The sequence below is a fragment of the Callionymus lyra genome, chromosome 3 (genome assembly GCF_982586985.1).
Source record: "Callionymus lyra chromosome 3, fCalLyr1.hap1.1, whole genome shotgun sequence".
Taxonomy (NCBI): Eukaryota; Metazoa; Chordata; class Actinopteri; order Syngnathiformes; family Callionymidae; genus Callionymus; species Callionymus lyra.
The window spans coordinates 17,614,728-17,638,856 of NC_141820.1; the positions used below are offsets into that span (position 1 = coordinate 17,614,728).

At 43.6% G+C, this 24,129-nt stretch overlaps 3 protein-coding genes across 3 annotated transcripts; 1 reads left to right on the top strand and 2 right to left on the bottom strand.

The window, feature by feature from the left end:
- Positions 1–2,163: 2,163 nt before the first annotated feature.
- On the bottom strand, positions 2,164–7,773 carry LOC148083615 (uncharacterized). Its single transcript, XM_087786702.1, has 7 exons — positions 7,582–7,773; positions 6,155–6,354; positions 5,991–6,083; positions 5,458–5,550; positions 5,275–5,385; positions 4,745–4,868; positions 2,164–3,995 (listed from the first exon to the last, which is right to left on the bottom strand). The coding sequence occupies exons 1-7, from the start codon at positions 7,601–7,603 to the stop codon at positions 2,377–2,379; spliced, it is 2,262 nt and encodes a 753-aa protein (XP_087642828.1). The 5' UTR covers positions 7,604–7,773; the 3' UTR covers positions 2,164–2,376.
- Positions 7,774–11,186: 3,413 nt separating this feature from the next.
- Positions 11,187–19,063, bottom strand: LOC148083616 (kit ligand-like). Its single transcript, XM_087785607.1, has 7 exons — positions 18,993–19,063; positions 16,154–16,261; positions 16,019–16,075; positions 13,519–13,677; positions 13,267–13,414; positions 13,104–13,201; positions 11,187–11,324 (listed from the first exon to the last, which is right to left on the bottom strand). Exons 1-7 carry the CDS (start codon positions 19,002–19,004, stop codon positions 11,187–11,189), a joined length of 720 nt encoding a protein of 239 aa, XP_087641733.1. The 5' UTR covers positions 19,005–19,063.
- Positions 19,064–21,123: 2,060 nt separating this feature from the next.
- On the top strand, positions 21,124–24,082 carry lmod2b (leiomodin 2 (cardiac) b). Its single transcript, XM_087785763.1, has 6 exons — positions 21,124–21,471; positions 21,846–22,292; positions 22,426–22,686; positions 22,798–23,001; positions 23,127–23,594; positions 23,937–24,082. The coding sequence occupies exons 1-6, from the start codon at positions 21,196–21,198 to the stop codon at positions 23,961–23,963; spliced, it is 1,683 nt and encodes a 560-aa protein (XP_087641889.1). The 5' UTR covers positions 21,124–21,195; the 3' UTR covers positions 23,964–24,082.
- Positions 24,083–24,129: the final 47 nt, after the last annotated feature.

Consider the following 24,129-nt stretch of genomic DNA (forward strand, 5'->3'; position numbering starts at 1 on the left):
GGACAGTGAAGACTCCAGGTCTTCCAGCAGAGATCTGGACAGTGAAGACTCCAAGTCTTCCAGCAGAGATGTGGACAGTGAAGACTCCAGGTCGTCCAGCAGAGATGTGGACAGTGAAGACTCCAGGTCTTCCAGCAGAGATCTGGACAGTGAAGACTCCAAGTCTTCCAGCAGAGATGTGGACAGTGAAGACTCCAGGTCGTCCAGCAGATATGTGGACACTGAAGACTCCAGGTCGTCCAGCAGAGATGTAGACAGTGAAGACTCCAGGTCTTCCAGCAGAGATCTGGACAGTGAAGACTCCAGGTCTTCCAGCAGAGATGTGTACACTGAAGACTCCAGATCGTCCATCGGAAACGTAGATAGTGAAGACTCCAGGTCTTCCAGCAGAGATGTGGACAGTGAAAACTCCAGATCGTCCATCGGAAACGTGGACAGTGAAGACTCCAGGTCTTCCAGCAGAGACGTGGACAGTGAAAACTCCAGGTCGTCCAGCATAGATGTGGACAGTGAAGACTCCACGTGGTCCAGCAGAGATGTGGACAGTGAAGACTCCAGGTAGTCCAACAGAGACATGTTAATTGAAGAGTCCTGGTCGTCCACCAGAGATGTGAACAATGAAGATTCCAGGTCATCCAGCAGAGACATGGACAGTAAACACTCCAGGTTGTCCTGCAGAGATGTAGATAGTGAAGACTCCAGGTCAATGACCAGAGAGTTGGACTGTGAAGAATCTAGTTCTTTCACCAGAGTTTTGGAAAGGAAAGACAGTAAAGACAGTTTGTCCACGACAGGTGTGGAAAGTGAGCCACTTACTAGAGACTTTGACAGGGAATACTCCAGGTCGTCCAACAGAGACATGTTTATTGAAGAGTCCTGGTCGTCCACCAGAGATGTGTACAAAGAAGACTTGGACAGTGAAAACTCCTGGTCGTCCACTTGAGTCATGGACAGATGAGAATCTAGGGCTTCCACCTGAGACTTGGACAGTGAATATTCCCGGTTGTCCAATGGAGAAGTGGACATTGACAATCCCGGGTCTTTGAACAGAGTCTTGGATCGTGAAGACTCAAGGACGGCCAGTAGTGTTTCGGACCATGACGATTGTTGGTTGGACCAGAGAGACTTGCATTCACAAGTGGACATTAAGGACCCTTTTTCTTGAGTCAATGAAGACTCCGGGTGGTCTGTCCATAATGAAAACGACGGAGAATCAACCTCCTTCAACAGGTCAGACTTGACCTGACAGTCTTTTTGTGTGTTGAGGAACTCTAAGAAGGGATCACGATACGACGGTGACAACCTCATGTCCTCAGAGGTCATGAGAAAGGAAGTTTGGTGCTGCTCTTGAACCGAGTTGAAGACGATAAAATCTACAAGAAAAATAAAGATGTGGTTTACGATCATATAAATATATGCACTGAACTCTGCAAACTCAGTTCAGGCTCAGAGTCCAGGATGTTGTGGTTCTGTCTGAGTTAGTCTGTTTGGTCATCATTGTTCTATCTACTGATGTCAGAGGTCAAGTAGCTTTGACTGACTCACCAGCTTCAGACTCACGAGCACTGCGAGTCATGGCCGCTTCTGAGAGCCAGTCCATATGGGTAGGTGAGTCATTGCCGACACCCGACATCCTCAGTCTTGAATCCAACTTGTCAATTGCTAGTCAAGTTCCTTAAGTCTCTGGTTTCTCTTACGCACCTGTAGTTGACTGCTTGTCTGGAGGCCAGGTGTGGTGCTGATTCTGAAACCTTTGGGATAGACAGAGGTCCGCCTGGGTCTGATGGTGATTCAAACTCCACAGGAGCAGTATTTTGACACAGAGGACCCTGAAGGCATCCATGACTCGTCTGACCTATGGCCTGTAGCAGCAAGATCAGCCTTAAGGACAAGACTCAGGTCTGTTTACACTTCAACAGCTCAATGATAGCAGCGTTGCTAGGAAACCTGAAATACAAGAAGACCATTGAACACAGCCGTAGGTTTGACAGCAAGATGGGCAGGACCAACAAATTCTTACTAGAGCTTTCTGGAACCCTCGCAGAATCTTCAGTCCTTTTATTACCTAGCTCTCCTGCAGAAACACCCCTGAAACACGGGTCAACCATACACAATATTTTCATAGTAGAGTAACTTAAAAGGAAGTAACTTCACAGACATGGAGACATTTATTTTGGTTTATTTGTTGATGTCTAAACCACTGTTTCTGTTTACTCCTACAACAAATCACATTATCGCAGGATGAACTACATTTGTTCTTCTAGTTATAACAAAATGTATCAAGACATGACTGCGCACCACGACAATGATTCAGGTGTTTTCTGGTTAAAAGTTCTTCCAACTCCTCATATAGTTGCTCCACAGGAAGTGATGTCATCAATAGTCATCGCTGCCCTCATCTTCCTCGTCATACTTTCTCTTCATCTTCTTCAGTTTTCCCCGCATGCGTCGCTTCCCGGAGAAGTCCGGATCAGCCTCCCGAGCGTGCAGGATCATGTGCTTCTTCAGAAGACCCCGCACAGAGAAACCCTTACCACACGTCTCGCAGGTCCACGGCTTCTTGCATGTGTGTGTCCTCTTGTGGACGTTCAGGTGCGACGCTAGTTTGTACGTCTTCCCGCACACGTCGCAGCTGAAGGGCCGCTCGTTGGTGTGCAGTCGAATGTGAACCTTCAGGTTGCCCACCTGGGTGAAGCTCTTGTCGCAGAGTGTGCAGCGATACGGGCGCTCGCGCGTGTGGATCCTGAGGTGGACCCTAAGGCAGTACTTGCTGGAAAACTTCTTCTGGCAAACAGGACACGGTATCTTGACTTTGGGGATGTGGTCCTGCTGGTGTCGCTTAAGGTCTGACAGGTAGACGAAGGTCTTGCCGCACTGGGAGCACAAATACTGGCGTTCGCCGATATGGTACCCCATGTGCCTCTTGAGCAGACTCGGCACCAGGAAGCGCTTGCCACAGCGCTCACACATGTGCGGGCGATCGCGGGTGTGCCAACGCTCGTGGTTGAAAAGCTTGAAGGCAGTTGGGAAGCTCTTGCTGCAGTGCTTACAGGGAAATGTCATCTGGCTGGTGTGACACTCCATGTGTCTTTTAAAGTAGGTGGACTGGGTGAAGCCCTTGTTGCAGATGTCGCAGTAAAAGGGCTTCTGACCACTGTGGGCTAGCATGTGCTTGGTCAGGCTCTGCAGTTTGATGAAACACTTTCCGCATTGGCCACATATGTAGGGCCGCGTGGTAGTGTGGGTCTTCAGGTGGTTGTTGAGAAAGGCCTGGGTGCGGAAGCTTTTGTTGCAGGCTGTACAGACGAAGGGCTTCTCGCCCGTGTGGATGCGCTCGTGGTCCTGCAGCTTGGACAGGTACGGGAAAGACTTGTCACACACGCAGCAAGTGAAGCGGTCCGATGGCGGCCGAAGGGGCTTCTTCCTGCGGATGCTGGGTCTGGGGTCCTCCTCTACGCACAACTCAGCAGGTGGGAGAGGGGGGAGTGCCGGGAGTGACAGCGAGTTTGTGGCGATTTGAGAGACCCACTGATGAAGGGTAACCCGTTGGGTCTGTGGCCTGCCTCCGTCTTTTGCTGCTGCAGGGGCACTCTGTGCAGTGGACACTGTTTTCACAGGAACAGGTACCAGCTTGAGGGGAACAGACTTTACTGTGGGCACTGCTGGAGCTGATGGAAGTTTGGGTGGAACGATTGGAACTTCGACTTGTGGCAATGGCTCTTGAATAAAACTAGTCTCAGTCACTGTCCTCTCCACAGTAGCACCCGTGATATCCCCCTTTTGGCTGTCCAGCTCTGCCACCTGTAGGCTCTCAGATTCCTCACAGATCACCCCCAAGTCTTCACTGTCGCTCAAGGAGACAGGACTTGGGACCTCTAAAGTTTTGGTTGGTGTTGCTGGTTGGGGCAGGGGAACTGGCGCCGGAGGTTCCGGTGGTTTGGTCTGGAATGCAAGCGTAGACAGGACGCACTCTCCCACAGAAGACGAGATGGTTGCTGCACAGACAGAATAAGAAGTCAGCTGTTGTAACCTGGAACAGTTAAGGCAAGTTTCCAGAAAGCAGTCTGGGTAGGTTTAACTCAGGTTATCTATTAATCGATTGACACGTTTTCCTTACTTTATGCCTGTCTTGTGTGCCTATGTCTCTAGTACAACACTGCAAAAATCCATGCTTCGACCTCTAGTAGAAGAACTCACATTTCCCTGATCCTTAAATCTCTTTACTGGCTGCCAGTTTCTTTCAGGATCAATATTAAAATTCTGGTTCTAACTTTCAGATCTATTCATGGTCAGGCTCCTCCTTCCATCAGTGATCTGATCCAGCCTTACACTCCAGCTCGGGCTCTGAGGTCTGTGGATCAGTATCTACTGATGGTTCCTGAACACGGTTCAGGACCAGAGGAGAGAAATCCTTTCAGACTGTTGCTCCTAAGCTTTGGAACAATCTTCCTCAGTGTTTGATGGATCTACCGACTCCTTTAAGAAACATCTTAAGTCTTTTACAGTTTTTAAATGTGTTATTGCTTTTGAAGTGCTTTGTGACTCTGGTCTAGAAAGGCGCTTTACAAATAACTATTACTTACTTAATTACCAAGTGTAATACCCTTTTAAGGAGGCAGGTTCGTGTACAGTGAAAACAGAAAATGAGTCAATCACGTGACTAGGTATTTTTAATGGATTGGAGTTATGGGTGTGTCACAGGCATCGCATGCTGAGATGGAAGATCAAAAATGGATGTTGGTACCTTTACCACAAAGAAGTCCTTTGGATTTCTGGTGCAGCAGCAAATTCTTCAGGTCTCGCACGTCGGGTATCAAGGCTCCGCAGGCCTCCAGGATGGCCGGCTGTGAGGCGATCATGTTGCCGAGCTAGATGTGGAGGCCACACGTCAGACAGGTTGAAATTTGAGTGATCTGCTCTAAACCTCAAGTCAATTGATTTCAGATAATTTTTGATTGATGTAATTATTGATGTAACAAACAACACAAGGGATACCACAAGCACATTTGTTTTCCGGCCTTTGGGTCACCTTAACCCAGAGGTAACACAGGGTTTAAATAACTATAAACATTATATACGTTAAAAGTACATTTTATTAACAACAAATATAACATTTTATGGTACAGAAAGAAGAAATATTTACAAAAAAATCAAGTGGAGAAGCATTACTTATAATTACAATAAATCACACTATGGCACATACAGGGAAAATACATATGAAAAAGGTTCTTGTAGTGATGAGTAGCTGATGAAGAAGGAAGATGGTGAACATACCTGCATCAGGTTAGGAACAGGAAGCAGCTGCTCTAACTTACACACCAGACCAGCTGTCAGAGTCTGCAGTGCTGTGTCGAAGCGTGAGCCGTACTGGACGGGAAACACTTCCTGCAGGGAGAGTGAGAGTCAGATGGCAGTGCATGGAGTAGAACAAGTTAAAAAAAAGGAGGTTCCTGCTACCTTGAAAAACTTCTTCCTCTCCTCTGGGTTCTTCTGCAGACTTTGGACCAGAGCCAGAAAGTTTGTCTGAGACTTGTCCACCTCTGGGTCTTTCTATGGTAAAAAATAAATAATAGTAATAATTTACAGGGAGTTGTTTCAATACTTTTTCATTAGAAATTGCATTTATTTCAATTGTTGTCAATATAATTTGTCTGACTTAAAGTGAAAATGTTACTGTTACTTTAAATGTTCTCAATCATTAATGTTCTAGTAAATAGAATATCTATTCATTATCTATTATATCAAGTTTATTTTTATGATTTCTTTTTGGCAATTTCCGCCTTTAATTCCACCTTTTTATGCAAACTAGAAAATAATGTTTTAATGGGAAATTCTGTGTGGAGCCACACATTTTTAAAGTAGCTTAACGTTGTTTTTGCCTGGTCAATAACTTTTTTAACATGAAAAAATTGTGAGGATTTATAGATAATTACAAAGTCCATATAGTAACAGAGTTGTGTATTTGTAGTCCATGTGATGAATTCTGTTACCCCCATACTGGCAGGAACTTTCAGCTTGTTGACCAGGTTCTGGATGACCTTGGTGTCCAGGGTTCCATCGGTTTGAAGAAAGTCCAGAAGAATCTGCAACACGGAGACCCAGCACTTCATGAGTTCACCACCTTCCACCGTACACAGGACTGATGTTCACTGACCCTCGCCCTCAGGCCCAGGAGCAGCTGGGCCGTCTGCTTCAGGTTCATGACCTCAGGCACGGTCTGGGTGACCGCGGTCACAAACTCCTCCACTTTGGCGTAGTGCTTGACGTTCCGCTGCCTCATGACCTGCCAGATGTACGAATAGCTGAACTGCAGCGGCGACGCCATCAGTCGCAGCGAGGGCAGCGGGAGAACACCTGAACACACACACACACACACTTCAACATCTGTTGTGAGTCACTCCTGGATGACTTAGTTACACTGAGATAAATAGCGAGAATTCTGACATGCTCCACTAGAAGAACTCACATTTCTCCGATCCTTAAAACTCTTCACTGGCTTCCAGTTTTTTTCAGAATCAACTCTAAAATTCTGGTTCCTACTTTCAGATCTATTCATGGTCAGGCTCCTCCTTACATCAGTGATCTGATCCAGCCTTACACCCCAGCTCGGGCTCTGAGGTCTGTGGATCAGAATCTACTGATGGTTCCTGAACACGGTTCAGGACCAGAGGAGAGAAATCCTTCCAGGCTGTTGCTCCTAAGCTTTGGAATGATCTTCCTCTCTCTTTGCGCTTGATGGATCTACTGACTCCTTTAAGAAACATCTTAAGACGTTTTTATTTGTTCAGGCTTTTCCTTGATTTTCTGGAACTCCTGTTGTATTATCAGTTTTATCTTGACCTTTAAAGTATATACTTTATTGGGTATTGTTTTGATTGTTTAAGCACTTTGTGACCCTGGTCTGGAAAAGCGCTATACAAATAAAAATGACTTACTTACTTACAAAGACGCCAACTTTTTTTTAATTAGCGGTTTTTTTTAATGCATTTATTATGGTAATGTCTGTTTCTTAAGTCAAGATGACAAGTTTTCTCGTCCAACTATAGTTATTTAATTTAAGTTTGTTTTGTATTTTACATGCACGTCAAGAGTGAAAAATTAAACTTTTAATTAAATGACCAATGTCAAGCTAATCGAATGCTATAATGATGACTTGTTTTGAAGGATCGAGCCTCAGGCCCCTGGATTGACACACGCGTTATTTCGTGACTGACGTTAAACGTTATGGTAATCAGCGGACGACGTGCGTGTGACGTCACGTTCCATTTTAATGCGCGTTTCCGGGAGCGCGCGCGAAGCATCGGTGGGAATGAGCGCCAAACAGATGAAAGTTAACTCCCGCGTGAGCCCGCCACCGGAGAGTCGGGGAAGAAGTGTCATGGTGGACAGTCTCCAACCGGAAACGGCACTTAAACCCCATACAGCGCAACCAACTTGTCAACTTGAACACAACTAGCACTGCTGCGGTGGAAACGAACCATCCAGAGTCAAGTCGCGTCCGCGCCGTTTCGGCGAAAGATGCGTCTTATTTTTTCAAACGGGATCCGCCGTCGACTAGCTAGCGTTAGCTTAGCTACTCACCGATGTTGAAGCGCTTCTCCATCTTTCGTCCGTGCACGCTCGCTCACGCACGAGCGAACGAGCCCGCACACTCACACGCTGCAGAAACGACCACAGATGCGATAAAAAACCCACAATATTGCAGTTAACCGTCTCTAATTCCCGTCAAGCCAGGAACAATAATGGCGACCGTTCAAAATCGGCTTTCCAAAACAAAAGCCCGTGTACTTCCGGCGGATCCGACCCGCCGGAATAAAAGCCCGCGAGTTAGCCTTCGGAGGGAAAACATTGGACATGTCTTTTTGTTGAAGAACAACAGCATGCATGACATGAAACTCGAGGTCCAGAGGCTATGTCTACTTTCTACTGACTAGGATCTCTTGAAGTACGATTTTGATAAAGAGGCACCAAAACACACTAATACAAACCATTTACAAAGCGGTTTCTCAGAAGACAAATTATAGCAAAAATATTTTCACAGCCACATGATGCCGTTTTATTTATTCGACTTGATACCGTAGAAAGTTTTGTTTTGGGTTAATTTGCAGCCTTTCTCAGTGCAAAATTCCTGGATCACATGTGGATCACCAACATACAAACCATCTGTTCCTTGTTCATTTACATTAGAAAATGACCTTAACCCCCGCACCCTGAAAAACACTTTCTTTTTCTGGAGATTAAATCTCGTTTGCCATAAACACACCCACTCTCCTTTGATTGGTCGAGCATCAAAGTTTGTCACGCAGCGTCATCAATCCAGGAAGTCTCCATCTCCAAGTGATGTGTATAAAGATTGTCATGATGGGTTCGTAACCTCTTGTTCGCAGAGATTTCAGATGGTGGAAAACTTTATAAAGTAATTACTTCAAAACATGGTCATGATGAGAGATGTACTGCATCTTTGAGAGGAAGACTTCAACATTTGAAACATGTGAGTAAATCAGGAGAGTTGGGTTTAGACATTAGCTGCCCCTAAAATGATAAACGTTTTTATGAGGGTGAGTAGAAAAGATGAACTATAGCTTTAACAATTTGTTTTAGAGTTTCATTGAGATATTTTGCTAATTGAGTGAAAATATATGAGACATGAAAGTCAGTCTGTAAAGATGATATTTGGAAAATGGAGGTACATGTAGACCTGACATGGAGATGAGCATCTCCAGACAACTGCAGGTGAGTTCTTAGTGTCCTGCATTAAACAGGGATCAGAGCCGTCCTGTTGACTCCTACTAAATCCCATGTCAGTCGTCCGCTCCAGAGACCCTTGGTTCACATCAACAACTTGTGAAACAGACTTTTGTTAGTGACAAGTTCAATGACTCCTCTGGCTCAGCTCTTCAGAACTCACCACTTCAAAAATCTTTTTTGTTTAGATGAAGTCAATTGACAACTGCTGCGGTTTGGACGGATTCCTGTCTGACTGATTCATCCTAGTCGTCCCACTTCTGGAGCTGGCATTTCCTCCAGCCTGCGGCCGAGGCTTTTGTCAACAGAACAAGAGTCCCTTCTTCTCCTCACTGAGCTCACCACTCCATCCATCCCTCCATCTCTGACAAACACACCCCTGACACGACCGCGAAGCACATCTGACGGACAATGGGGGATTCAAACGAGGGTGATGGACACATATGTATCATGAGTGGACACATGATGGTGTTATCGACATATGAGTTGGATGTAAACATGATGGTGAGGGACATATGAGGTCGATGTAAACATGATGGTGAGGGACACATATGTACCATGAGTGGACACATGATGGTGAGGGACATATGAGGTGGATGGAAACATGATGGTGAGGGACATATGAGGTCGATGTAAACATGATGGTGAGGGACACATATGTACCATGAGTGGACACATGATGGTGAGGGACATATGAGGTGGATGGAAACATGATGGTGAGGGACATATGAGGTCGATGTAAACATGATGGTGAGGGACACATATGTACCATGAGTGGACACATGATGGTGAGAGACATATGAGGTGGATGGAAACATGATGGTGAGGGACATATGAGGTGGATGTAAACATGATGGTGAGGGACATATGAGGTGGATGGAAACATGATGGTGAGGGACACATATGTATCATGAGTGGACACATGATGGTGTTATCGACATATGAGTTGGATGTAAACATGATGGTGAGGGACATATGAGGTCGATGTAAACATGATGGTGAGGGACACATATGTACCATGAGTGGACACATGATGGTGAGGGACATATGAGGTGGATGGAAACATGATGGTGAGGGACATATGAGGTCGATGTAAACATGATGGTGAGGGACACATATGTACCATGAGTGGACACATGATGGTGAGAGACATATGAGGTGGATGGAAACATGATGGTGAGGGACATATGAGGTGGATGTAAACATGATGGTGAGGGACATATGAGGTGGATGTAAACATGATGGTGAGGGACATATGAGGTGGATGTAAACATGATGGTGAGGGACATATGAGGATGTCAGAGACACACAAGAGTGATGAGCACATGAAGGACAGTGAACAATTTGTAGACACATGAGGGCAAGGGACACTATAGGTTGAGGGACACATAATAATGGACGCATGATGGTGAGGAACACGTGATGGTGTGGTACACATGATGGTGAGGGACACATGATGTTGAGGGACACATGAGTGTGAGGGACACATGCATGTGAGGGACACATGCGTGTGAGGGACACATGATGGTGAGGGACACATGATGGTGAGGGACACATAATGGTGAGGGACACATAATGGCGAGGGACACATGAGTGTGAGGACACATGATGGTGAGGGACACATGATGTTGAGGGACACATGCGTGTTAGGGACAAATGATGGTGAGGGACACATGGTGGTGAGGGACACATGATGGTGAGGGACACATGAGTGTGAGGACACATGATGGTGAGGGACACATGATGGTGAGGGACACATGATGGTGAGGGACACATAATGGTGAGGGACACATAATGGCGAGGGACACATGAGTGTGAGGACACATGATGGTGAGGGACACATGATGGTGAGGGACACATGATGTTGAGGGACACATGCGTGTTAGGGACAAATGATGGTGAGGGACACATGATGGTGAGGGACACATGATGGTGAGGGACACATAATGGTGAGGGACACATGACTTCACCCTTGTGTCCCCCACAGGTGGCACAAGAGTGAAGTTAACGTTCATCAACTCTGTAAGACTTCAAAGATCATCCTCAAAATCCATCCAAATTAACAAGTTCCTGTTGGTTAACTAGTTACTCAATAATTAATAATAAATGTTTAACTAATCAATACAGAGTAAAAAAGGACATTTTATTGATTATTTGAAACAGAAATAAACTTTTAAAGTCCGGAACAAACACACCTGTTGACAGGTGGACAGTAATACAGTAAGTCGCTCTGTTGAGCACGTCAAAATGTGTACAGTCTCCATTAGGGTCTCAGCGTCCGACCCTCCCCGTCCAGCACGAGCTGGTGAAGCCTTCAGTAAGTCGCAGGACATTCACGAGTATTAATCCATGTTTCTCTTCAGAAGACTCTACAGCTCCAAAATCCGAGGACCTCTGACCGCCCGAAGACCTGGACCGAGATCCAGGGTCTCCCCCTCTCGTCAGCTCTCCAGCGGAGCAACACAGTCCACAGCAGGTGTGGAGATGATGACGCTCAGAACGTGGTCAGGTACGTCATCAGGAACGTCGTCAGCCGTCTGATCCAATCCACACTTCAGGCGAATCCGTCCAGACTTTACCTGCAGAAAGAATATAGTCTGTCTTCATCAAACCATCCCTGACAGACCTCCAGAACCTCCAGACCTCCCTCAACTCCAGATCCCTCCAACCCTCAGACCACTCGACCTCTAAACCCCTCTTACTTCAGAACCCCCTAAGCTCCAGACCTCCACTGGACCTGGAAGACCATCATGCATCCATTGATCTACTGTTTAAGCATGATGGTGGACACGTTGGTCCGGTACTGGTCCCCTTGTGAGTTGGCGCTGGATCTTCACCTAAATGTTTGATGAGCGTTCATCGCCCCAAAGAGGACTTCCGTCGGGGAAGTGCTCGTTAAAACAATGGCCTTAATGGAAAAATCCATAAATTATTCCTATTCCCTGAACCAGCCGCTCATCACCAACACATCCACACACAAGTCGACTTCCTGCACACAAGAACTGGGACCTGGACGTTCACACCTGGACTGGACAGAGGTGAAGACCTTTTTCTTCGTTCATCGTTGATTCATTTATTATTCATTTGTTCCTTCTCCATCTAACCTGCGTTCATCCACCTTCATTCTTCATTCATTTATCCTCCAACACTCTTCATCCTTTCATTCTACATAATACGTTATCCTTTCATCTTCCATCATACTCCGTCCATTCACCCCCTAAAATTATTTCATCCTTCATCCTCCATCATATTTCATCCATTCACCCCCTAAAATTATTTCATCCTCCATCATATTATCATATTTAATCCATTCACCCTCTTACATTCTTTATTCTTTCATCCTCCATAATACTTCATTCATTTATCCTCCAACACTTGTCATCCTGTAATCCTCCATCATACTTCATCCATTCACCCCCTTAACATTCTTTATTATTTCATACTTCATCCATTCACCCCCTTAACATTCTTTATTCTTTCATACTTCATCCATTCACCCCCTTAACATTCTTTATTATTTCATACTTCATCCATTCACCCCCTTAACATTCTTTATTATTTCATACTTCATCCATTCACCCCCTTAACATTCTTTATTCTTTCATACTTCATCCATTCACCCCCTTAACATTCTTTATTCTTTCATACTTCATCCATTCACCCCCTTAACATTCTTTATTATTTCATACTTCATCCATTCACCCCCTTAACATTCTTTATTATTTCATACTTCATCCATTCACCCCCTTAACATTCTTTATTCTTTCATACTTCATCCATTCACCCCCTTGACATTCTTTATTATTTCATACTTCATCCATTCACCCCCTTAACATTCTTTATTCTTTCATACTTCATCCATTCACCCCCTTAACATTCTTTATTCTTTCATACTTCATCCATTCACCCCCTTAACATTCTTTATTCTTTCATACTTCATCCATTCACCCCCTTAACATTCTTTATTCTTTCATACTTCATCCATTCACCCCCTTAACATTCTTTATTCTTTCATACTTCATACATTCACCCCCTTAACATTCTTTATTCTTTCATACTTCATCCATTTACCCCCTTAACATTCTTTATTATTTCATACTTCATCCATTCACCCCCTTAACATTCTTTATTCTTTCATTTTATTCACTAAGCCTTCATTAAGCCTGTATCATATTTTGTCCATACATCACTCATTCATCCACAATCCAACCTTTTTTCTTTCCCCTTCATCTTTCTTCTTCCTCACCCCTCCAGAGAAACATGGGTCTTATCTGTGACCTCCCTCCCAGAAGACAAGCATGAACCTCCTCAAGAAGAAGACATCCTGACTAGAGCAGCTGTTGAGTTCAGTGACTCACCGTCCAGACCAGCAGCACCAGAACAGCCAGCACCGGTACCAAGGAGAGGAGGACTGGAGTCCCGCGGGTCCAGCTGTGGAACTGACCCTCTCTGCGACCTGCTGGAAGATCTCATTTTCAAAGCTTGTCGAGGAAGTGAGCTGATCAGAGTAGGAAGTCACACCTTGGTGGTCACATGGCGGCGGTTGGCAGGTGAACTGCGGCGTTTCCTGTGCAGCCGAGAGCAGAAGGTTCTGTACGCGGTCAAAGTAGTCAGAGGACAGTAGGTGGCGCTGTTGGTAGTGACAGCGGAAGAGCTGCATCACAGCCTCCTGTAAGAGAGTGGACCGTCATTGAGAGTCTCCTGGAGCTCTGATGTTCTGTCACATGGCCCTCACTAACTTCAGCTAACTACCATTCTAACGATCTCACGTACAACGTCCTCGTGTTCCAGCGTGAAGCGTAAACCCTTCAACATGGCGACGAAGACAAGAAGGTTCTCCTGGTTGTCGGAGGAGTTGCCGAACAGGCCAGCCAGACGCTGAAGACTCTGTTCCAGAGGGAAGATGTTGAGGACCACCCAGCACTCTCCAGCCTGGAACACACACACACATGAACACACCAATAAATGAACACATAAACACACCGACAAATGAACACATAAACACACCGACAAATGAACACATAAACACACCAATAAATGAACACATAAACACACCAATAAATGAACACATAAACACACCAATAAATGAACACATAAACACACCAATAAATGAACACATAAACACACCGACAAATGAACACATGAATACCAAACACAAGTAGACACCAACACATGAACACAAAATCACAAGAACGCACAAGCACATGGACACACAAACACATTAACACACAAACACATTAACACATAAACATATTAACACACCAACATATGCACCTACCAATACACAAAAATTACATCTACACACAAACAACTCACCAGAACATGAACACACAAACACATGAACCCAAAATATATGATGAACACATTTACACACACTGACAAAATGAACACATCACACCTCTACACACTGACAAACAAACACATCAAACCTGTACACACTTGCAAATAAACACATCTACACAATAACAAATAAACACATCACACCTGTACACACTTGCAAATAAACACATCTACACAATAACAAATACACACATCTACACAATAACAAATAAACACATCACACCTGTACACACTTGCAAATAAACACATCTACACAATAACAAATACACACATCTACACAATAACAAATAAACACATCACACCTGTACACACTTGCAAATAAACACATCTACACAATAACGAATAAACACATCACACCTGTAAACACTGCCAAAAAACACATCTACACACTTTCAAATAAGTACCTCACACCTGTACGCACTGACAAATAAACAAACCACACCTCTACACACTTTCAAATAAACACATCACACTGGTACACACTGACAAATAAACACATCACACCTGTACACACTGACAAATAAACACATCACACCTGTATACACTGACAAATAAACACATCACACCTGTACACACTGACAAATAAACTCATCACACCTGTACACACTGACAAATAAACACATCACACCTGTACACACTGACAAATAAACACATCACACCTGTACACACTGACAAATAAAAACATCAATCCTGTACACACTGACAAATAAACACATCACACCTGTACACACTGACAAATAAACACATCACACCTGTACACACTGACAAATAAAAACATCAATCCTGTACACTCTGACAAATAAACACATCACACCTGTACACACTGACAAATAAAAACATCAATCCTGTACACACTGACAAATAAAAACATCAATCCTGTACACACTGACAAATAAACACATCACACCTGTACACACTGACAAATAAACACATCACACCTGTACACACTGACAAATAAACACATCACACCTGTACACACTGACAAATAAACACATCACACCTGTACACACTGACAAATAAAAACATCAATCCTGTACACACTGACAAATAAACACATCACACCTGGTCACACTGACAAATAAACACATCACACCTGTACACACTGACAAATACAAACATCAATCCTGTACACACTGACAAATAAAAACATCAATCCTGTACATACTGACAAATAAACACATCACACCTGGTCTCACTGACAAATAAAAACATCAATCCTGTACACACTGACAAATAAACACATCACACCTGTACACACTGACAAATAAAAACATCAATCCTGTACACACTGACAAATAAACACATCACACCTGGTCACACTGACAAATAAACACATCACACCTGTACACACTGACAAATAAACACATCACACCTGGTCACACTGACAAATAAACACATCACACCTGGTCACACTGACAAATAAACACATCACACCTGGTCACACTGACAAATAAACACATCACACCTGGTCACACTGACAAATAAAAACATCACACCTGTACACACTGACAAATAAACACATCACACCTGTACACACTGACAAATAAACACATCAAACCTGTACACACTGACAAATAAACACATCACACCTGTACACACTGACAAATAAACACATCACACCTGTACACACTGACAAATAAACACATCACACCTGTACACACTGACAAATAAACACATCACACCTGGTCACACTGACAAATAAACACATCACACCTGTACACACTGACAAATAAAAACATCAATCCTGCAATCAATCAACGCAACAAAACAACACATGGATGTTGAAACACACAAATACCTTCAACCATGGTCACACAACAAGTCAATAAATGAACACAGCAACACAGCACACTAACACATATTGACAAATGAAGACGTGGACACAACGGGTAATTGATTCTGCTGTTTCAATCTGTCCTTCATTCCTGCTCACCACTTCTCTGGGAATCTCACTCACAGGAATCCAATAATCCGAGGGAATGTTCTGCGTCTGTGGAGAATCCATCTTTAGAATAAATGCACACACACATATACACACATACACACACCGGAGTGTTCATGTGCTCACCAGCAGCGACAGCTTGTTCACATCGTCGGTAATCGGAGTTCCAAACTTCCCGCAGCAAAGTTCAACACTGGTCAGCAGACTGAGGAGGAGACAAGGAGCTTCCCAGATCTGAGAAGAGACGCCATCATTACATCTGGCATCTCACTCCAGATCCAGTTTACATCTGGCATCTCACTCCAGATCCAGTTTACATCTGGCATCTCACTCCAGATCCAGTTTACATCTGGCATCTCACTCCAGATCCAGTTTACATCTGGCATCTCACTCCAGATCCAGTTTACATCTGGCATCTCACTCCAGATCCAGTTCACAGGTGAAAAATCACAACGGATTCCTCATCAGGATGTTTTCTGACTGAGCAGCTGAGAGCAAACACACCTGAGGAGGCTCGTGTCACATGACTCGAGTCACATGACCCATGATCAAGAGATGTGACGTGAGTCGTGTCATTGGCTGCCTCATCTGTGTGTCACATGACCCAGATGACTCTGGCTGATGGGACCTTGTTTTTCCCATGATGCACCGTGCAATCGAATTAGTGACTATGAGTCAAAACGGAGTCACCTTCCTTTTTTTTTTTCCAAGTCATAGCGAGTCTTAAAGGAAGGTCAAAGTAAGCTAGGTTAGCTCGCGGAGACAACGTCAAGTCCAGTGGAGTTTCAACATCTGGGACAAGTCATTAAAGGGTTGAGCAACTTCTTAACGAGTCGCTAATGAATCATTCAACATCCTCCAGCATCATTTATTATTCATCCCTGTGTGCATTATTCTAAATGTGAGGGGATGGATGGGGGCGTGAGGAGAGGGGTGGGGGGGTCACCCGGGAATAATGAACTCTGACTACCCGCTCGGCCAACATGATCACCTTATTTATTGAAATAACTTCACTGAATTCTTCCTGAATAGATACACTGTATATATACACTGTATATATATACAGTGTGTGTGTGTATATATATATACTGTATATATATATTTTTTTTCTACAGTCACTTCTGTGCTCGTAAACTTTCCTTGAGTGAATGTTTCTACGACGAGAAATAAATAAATTTTAATATCCAACACTAATTGTCATTAAACTGTGACGTGAGGTGAGGTTCATAGTTGATGAGGCACTGACTCCTATAGTGTCAGTTTTACAAGTATATGAACCCAAAAGTGAATGTTATTTATTTTACTGGTTATTTCACACACACACACACACACGCATGGTCTTGGGAGACATTTTTAAAAGACGATTTCTATGATTTTATTAGACTGATGTCCTCACTTCCATGCCAGTTATAGCATAAATCTGTCATTTTTGATAATATCATACGACTAAGATAGTTAAAAAAAATATGATTTTATTAAACATTTCTCCAAAAGTCTATATAGAATTGTTGTGATATTTTGTGGGATATACATCTACATCCTCCAGATCGTTGGCAGTATTTGATTGTGGGTAAATAAGTAAGTTAATAAGTAATGGTTATTTATTGATTTATAGCATCATAAACGTGTCTTCTTTGACATTGACATAAGATTCATCAATTAAATATTTTTGAATTATCAATTTATTTAAAAGTCTATATTTAAAATCTTAACCTCCCAGATTCAATTATTAAAAAAATAAATAAAAGTAAATTGGCTGTAAATATAAATCTGTTTTAAACAATCAACGGATATAGAAAAATGAATGAACCGATGAATAATTAAAAAAGGATTGGAAAATGTACATTTTAAAAATTAAATGCTTTTAATTTGAAACGAAGTTACCATAAAGTTTAGCAAGAACTCTCCAGATTATATAATTTTGTCTTTAGAGTGAAGAATCCAGAGCAATAGTTTGATTCTCTTCTGTGATCGGCTAGATTTACGCAAAAAGAACCAACATCTATCATGAAAAGATAAATATTGAGTATTAAATGGGCGATTATAACCGTGAGAAAAACGAAGAATATTTTATTTAAGGGAAAATATAGTTTTTAAATATTCTATTGTGTTTTTCTTAGTCTTATTTGTTTTTTATACGATTGAGATTAAAACTGTTTCTTGTGTTTCATTTTTTTGTGTAGTCCGTGTACCTGTCCTTCGCCACACAAACCTCTGTTACTTTGTTATAAAAGTCCACCTTATTATTTCCTTTAGTTTACAATTCTCTTCGCCTCAATGGAGATGTGACGTAGTTTGATGAGGCTCAGTGTTGCGTGCCTCAAGCTTTGCCTTTTCCTTGCTGTTGTATTTCTGATCAGCGAAACTAAATAAGACCCTTACAAACATTAAACTTTAATGGTTAAAGCACCAGCCAGAGTACAAAATCTAGGAAAATGAACATATCTGTGAGCATTATATTAGCGACATTCAGAGATACGGCAACGTTTGTGGTGGATTGTGCATTGAGAGGCACTGCCTCACCTGCCTACCCTGACCGCAAGTCAATAAATAAATACAACTTAAGATAGTTTTTTAAAATTGAAATAATAAATGATAATTTTCAAAATTGCAAGAATAATGCTAACAAATAAAAGCAGTTCATCAGTGGATTAGGTCAAATATCTCTTATCCGATGTGTTGTATTTGGGTCAAGGTGAACAACCTCCATGGCTTCCATAAATATCCAGTGGTGGAGGTCGTTCATCTTGACCCAAAAGCAACACAAGGGATAAAACGATTATATTTGTTTTCGAGTCACCTTGACCCTGAGATATAAACAAGGGTTAACATTTTTTTTATTTTATTTTATACATATTATTCATTAAAGCCATACAAAAAAAACTCAAATAATATGATAATAAATAAACAATTTCACTTCATCTTGCTCAAAGATAAAATAATAGAAGAAAGAAAATAGACTCACTGCTTTCCTCATATGGAGCCCAAACCAGAGGTTTTAATCCAGCACATCTGCGGGGGTCCAGATGTGAGTGGCGGTCCAGAGGGATGACTGTGTGCTCAGAGATGCTGGAGTGTTTTAAGGGGCAGAGATTGTGCGTGTGCGCAGTGAAATCCGAGAAACACTCGGAGAAAGGTCCTCCTCCAGACTGAGTCACTGTCACGTCGATGTGGGCGAGTGCTGCTGACCCCAGAGGTCGAAGGTCAGACACTGACGAGAGACCGATGACATCATATCGATGATTTCGTTTTGTTGATAACACACTCTTGTTCGGCACGGCAACACAAGACTTCATCTCTGATGTCAGATCAATGCAGCGCTCTGGACGATAACTGGAGGAACGGTGAGCAGTTTCAAAGGAAAAACAGATTCAAATTAAAAAAATAGTCGTATTTGTGATTTACAGGAAGATTTGAAATGTATCCTAATAATATGATGAGAATACATTACATAAGTGAGCCTTTTGCTCATCATTTCCTGTTTATGTTCATGACTTCCCTTTTATATTAACTTGTTTGTTAATACAAGTTTTTGTTCAACAATAAATAATTTAAAAAAAAAGATAAAATTCAACAACTTCCTATTCCAAGTTACATCTTCCTGTTCAAATTCACAACTTCCTGTTTAGAGTGACAGCAATCTGTTTATGTTTAACAATTCCAGTTTAAAGTATTTTTTTATTCAAATCCAAACAATAATTATAAATACAGACATTCATGAGGAAAAATAAATAAAACATCAAAATATACCTATAATACATACAATTAGTAGGCTGTTTATCTTTTTAGGGCTTTAGAAAACAAAACAAACTTATTGAGAAATGCATTGATTCTAAGGTTAATCGATCTGTACTTACATTTAAGGAAAAACAAGGTGAGAATGTTGTAAACTATCAGATAATATTCTTTGTCATCTGAAACAAAGTCATCAATAAAGTCTTTTATCAGCAGAGGTTCCAGTCTTACACTTGTACTTTCATCAGCACCACAACACACTGATTTGTAACTATACTCAAAACTAAATAAAATCACTTGAAGGAAACACAAACCATTACAATGTTGTCGCTTCAGGCATGATGGGATATTTAAATTACTATACTCTTAATGAGTATATAATGTCCCTGGAAAAATATTGATTTATGGAGTTGAGGAATGACAACAGTGGGAGCGAGTTTTCACTGAAATCTTTTCTAAATCTTTTTTTGGAAAAGACATGGAAGAAAAGTCACATCCAGACACTAACAGAAATGGAGTTTGTAAGAATGTCTCTAATTAGGCGAAGAATCGGTTCCAGGATTTAGTTATTGGAGTGAACAGTAAATTAATGAATTATATTTAGGGCTAAAGTTTCCTTGGGACATTTCATACCCATCGCCATCGACAAAATGTTCAAAAATTGATAAAAAGAAATATGATTATAAAGCATTTTCTAATACAAAAAGACTTGAAATTAGCTGACTCACACATTTTCCAAAAAATCAACTCGTTTAAAGTCATTCCTTCCTGTTTCTAGACACAACTTCCTGTTTCAAATCACAACTTCCGGTTTAATTGAACAACTTTCTTTTTCAAGTCAAAACAATCTGTTTGTAAACAACAATTCCTGTTTATAGTCCCTTCAATTCCAGATTATGTACTGAGACATGTGTTACTCAGAGGTCAGAGCGCCACCTAGTGTTTTGTGAGCATCAAAATCGAAAAGTTGAGTGGAAAACTATTTTAAGGGTAGTTCGGTAAAATAATCCCGAACGCGCGAACCCATGATGACCTCTCAAACCTAAAATTAGAAACTTCACAAGTGACGACCAGGTCATGTGACCAGCCAGACCTGCATTGTGCGCACCCTGCTGGCAAAAGTGTCTCATGAACAAAGACTCACTGACAGACGTTCGCTCAGCGGCTGTTTGTGGTTCGAACCTGTCAGAACACACCGTCCCAAAAAAGCCGCTGGTGCAATCCCACTGATCCCCTGTGAGGCCCAAAGGCAGCTGAAGAGATTAGACACACACACACACACACACACAAAATCACACTTTCCTGCTATCAGGAGCCAGCACAGATCCAGTTCTGACCAGAGAGGACTTGACAGGTCCAAGTGTCTCCTTCACTACAAGACACTGTTGTCGTCCGCCGGCCTGGTGGGACTTGTTGGTTTATTGTTGGGCACCATGAATAGCTTTGGGTACCGCCGCGAGCTGAGCAAGTACGAGGACGTGGATGAGGACGAGCTCCTGGCCTCCCTCAGCCCCGAGGAGCTGGCCGAGCTCGAGAAGGAGCTGGCCGACATCGACCCGGACGCCGACGTGCCCATCGGTCTCCGGCAGAGAGACCAGACGGAGAAGACGCCGACCGGGACCTTCAGCCGGGAGGCGCTCCTGAAGTACTGGGAGAGCGAGACGCAGCGCCTGCTGGAGGACGAGATCAGCGGAGAGAGCAGCAAACCTGTGATTGTTTTAGTTTGAACCTTGAGAATCAGAGAAACCACTTCCATGTCACTAACATGTTAACAACACCCATGTGGCTTCTTGGTCACGTCGACCACATCACTTCTGCTTCCACCTAACATCCTACTCACGGTAATTGTTTCCATACCACTTCCTTCTCGTGTCGATTGCTTCCACGTCACTTACTGCTTTTTTCGATGGCTTCCATGGCACTTCCTGTTCATGCAGATAACTCCCAGTTACCTTCCCGCTCGTGTCTCTTACATTCTGCTTCAGCTCATCATTTATTCTCAATTTCCTGTTTGTGTCGAATTGCTTTCACGTCACTTCCTGTTCATGGTGATCAATACCGAGTCTATTCTTGTTTTGAGCAGGAGGAAGATGAGGTTGATAGAGTTGATGAAGAGAATGAAGATGACAAGGAGACAGAAAAAAACAAACAAGAGGAAGAGGAAGAAGAAGAAGAAGAAGAACAGGTAGTAACAGAGGAAGAAGAAGAGGAAGAGGAAGAGGAAGAGGAAGAAGAAGAAGAAGAAGAGGAAGAGGAAGAAGAGGAAGTTGAAGAAGAAAAGGAAGAAGAAAAGGAAGAACTAAAGAAAGACGATCAGGCAGTAACGAAGGAAGTAGAGGAAGTAGCCATCAAAGAAGAGGAGCCTCAGGTGTCACAGGTTGGCCCGCGAACGTTTCTCAGAGCAGAGCCTCCAGTTGATCCAAACAGCGGCGGAAACCCGACTGTGGTGGATGAGGTTCTGCAGCAGGTTCGGAACAACGACCCCCAGCGCTCGGAGGTCAACCTCAACAACATCGACGACATCAAACAGGTGCGCAGAAACATCACCTGAACCCGTCAGGGGACACGTGCTAGGATTTTTTAAATGTTAATGCTCGTTGTAACTCTGTGTCAGAAGCTCCAGAAATGTAGTTTGAGGTTTGTCTCCATGTCTTCCACTGCAGGACACACTGATCCGCTTCACAGAGGCTCTGTGCACGAACACACATGTTCGGGTCTTCAGCCTGTCGAACACTAGGGCGGACGACACGGTCGCGCTCGCCATCGCTTCCATGTTGCGAGTGAATTCCTCCATCGTCAGTCTCAACCTCGAGTCCAACTTTGTGACTGGCCGTGGCGTGATGGCAATGGTCCAGTCTCTGCCCTCAAACCAGACCTTGACAGAGCTTCGCTTCCAGAACCAGAGACACATGTGTGGCGGCCAGGTGGGGTACCCTTCGCAGATCCTAGTCCGAGTGTCACTCAGTTCCGGATGGTTCTGTTCTTAGCATATCTTTTGAGTCGACTGAATGGTTCTGACTTGATCCGTGTCACAGGTGGAAATGGAGATGGTGAAGGTTCTGCGAGAGAACCACACGCTTATAAAACTGGGTTACCAGTTCCACCTGCCCGGCCCAAGGATGAGCATGACCGGTATTCTGACCCGCAACCAGGACCGGCAGAGACAGAGGAGACTGCAGGAGCAAAGGCAACAGCAGGCGGCATCAGACGGACCTGCTGATCCGAGAACCTCAGCCCTGGTACACATTACAATGTCACAGTGTGGGGGGGGGGTGGGTGTGTGGGGGGGTTATAGGATGGTTATAGGCAAGGTTATAAAAAGGGGCTAAGGTCATGTGTAACAAATGTAACTTTGTCTTCCCAGAGAGGAACTCCAGGTTCTTCTCCCTTTAGCTCTCCCAGAGTCTCCCCATGGTCCTCCCCTAAAGTTTCTCGCTCCAACCACATGACGAAACAGACCCCGCCCCCTCCACCTCCACCTCCACCGCCCCCTCCACCACCTCCTCCTCCTCCACCACCACCACCACCGCCCATGACTCAGAAAGTAAAAAAACCGACGCGGATGATCGCGGAGGTGATCCGAGCTCACGAGGGCCAGAAGAAGACTAAAAAGACAAGAGGGCTCAAAGGTCAGACCAAAAGGGGCAAGGGTCCGTCCAAAGAGGTCAAAGGTGAGACCAGCAGCATCCTGAACGAGTTGAAGAAGGCGCTGCGGCCGGTCGCCCTGGAGAACAGGGGGGAGGAGTCCAGCCGACCGTCCACGCCGCTGCGCTCCGCCCACGACCAGCTGATGGAGTCGATACGCAGCAGAGACGTCCGGAGCCTGCGACGCGTGAGTGACGTCATCAGAGGGCGCCGATGAGTCAAACTAATCTTGTAGGGAGTTCTAGCGGCACATGACAGTGACTGGACTAGACGGTCGCCGTCATGAAGTGACACTTTTGTTCAGATGACTCATCTCTCAAATCACTTCGGCAGTCATGTTTCCGTAGGTCACATGATCATTAGACCCACACACACACACACACAGAAACGTTTGTGACCTCAGAGGTCAAATATGAAGCAGCAACATTCTGAACACACTCGTTATTTATAGACATGTTTCCCCACTCACACGCTCCCTCTCTTACATGGACACACAAAAACATGTGATCATGTGATTGTTTTCTTGCAGGTGGAACTTCCTCATCACCTCCAGTAGGAACAGGAAATGTCATCGGGAAACTGCAGTCTCTACGCTTTTGTCGTCCTTCTGTTGTTGTTTTTTTTGTAAACTTGTAAATAAGTTTGAATCACGTGATATTTTTAAATAAACCTTCACTGCCAACATGTTGTTGACTCGTTTGCGCTCGTGTGAGTCTGTCAGA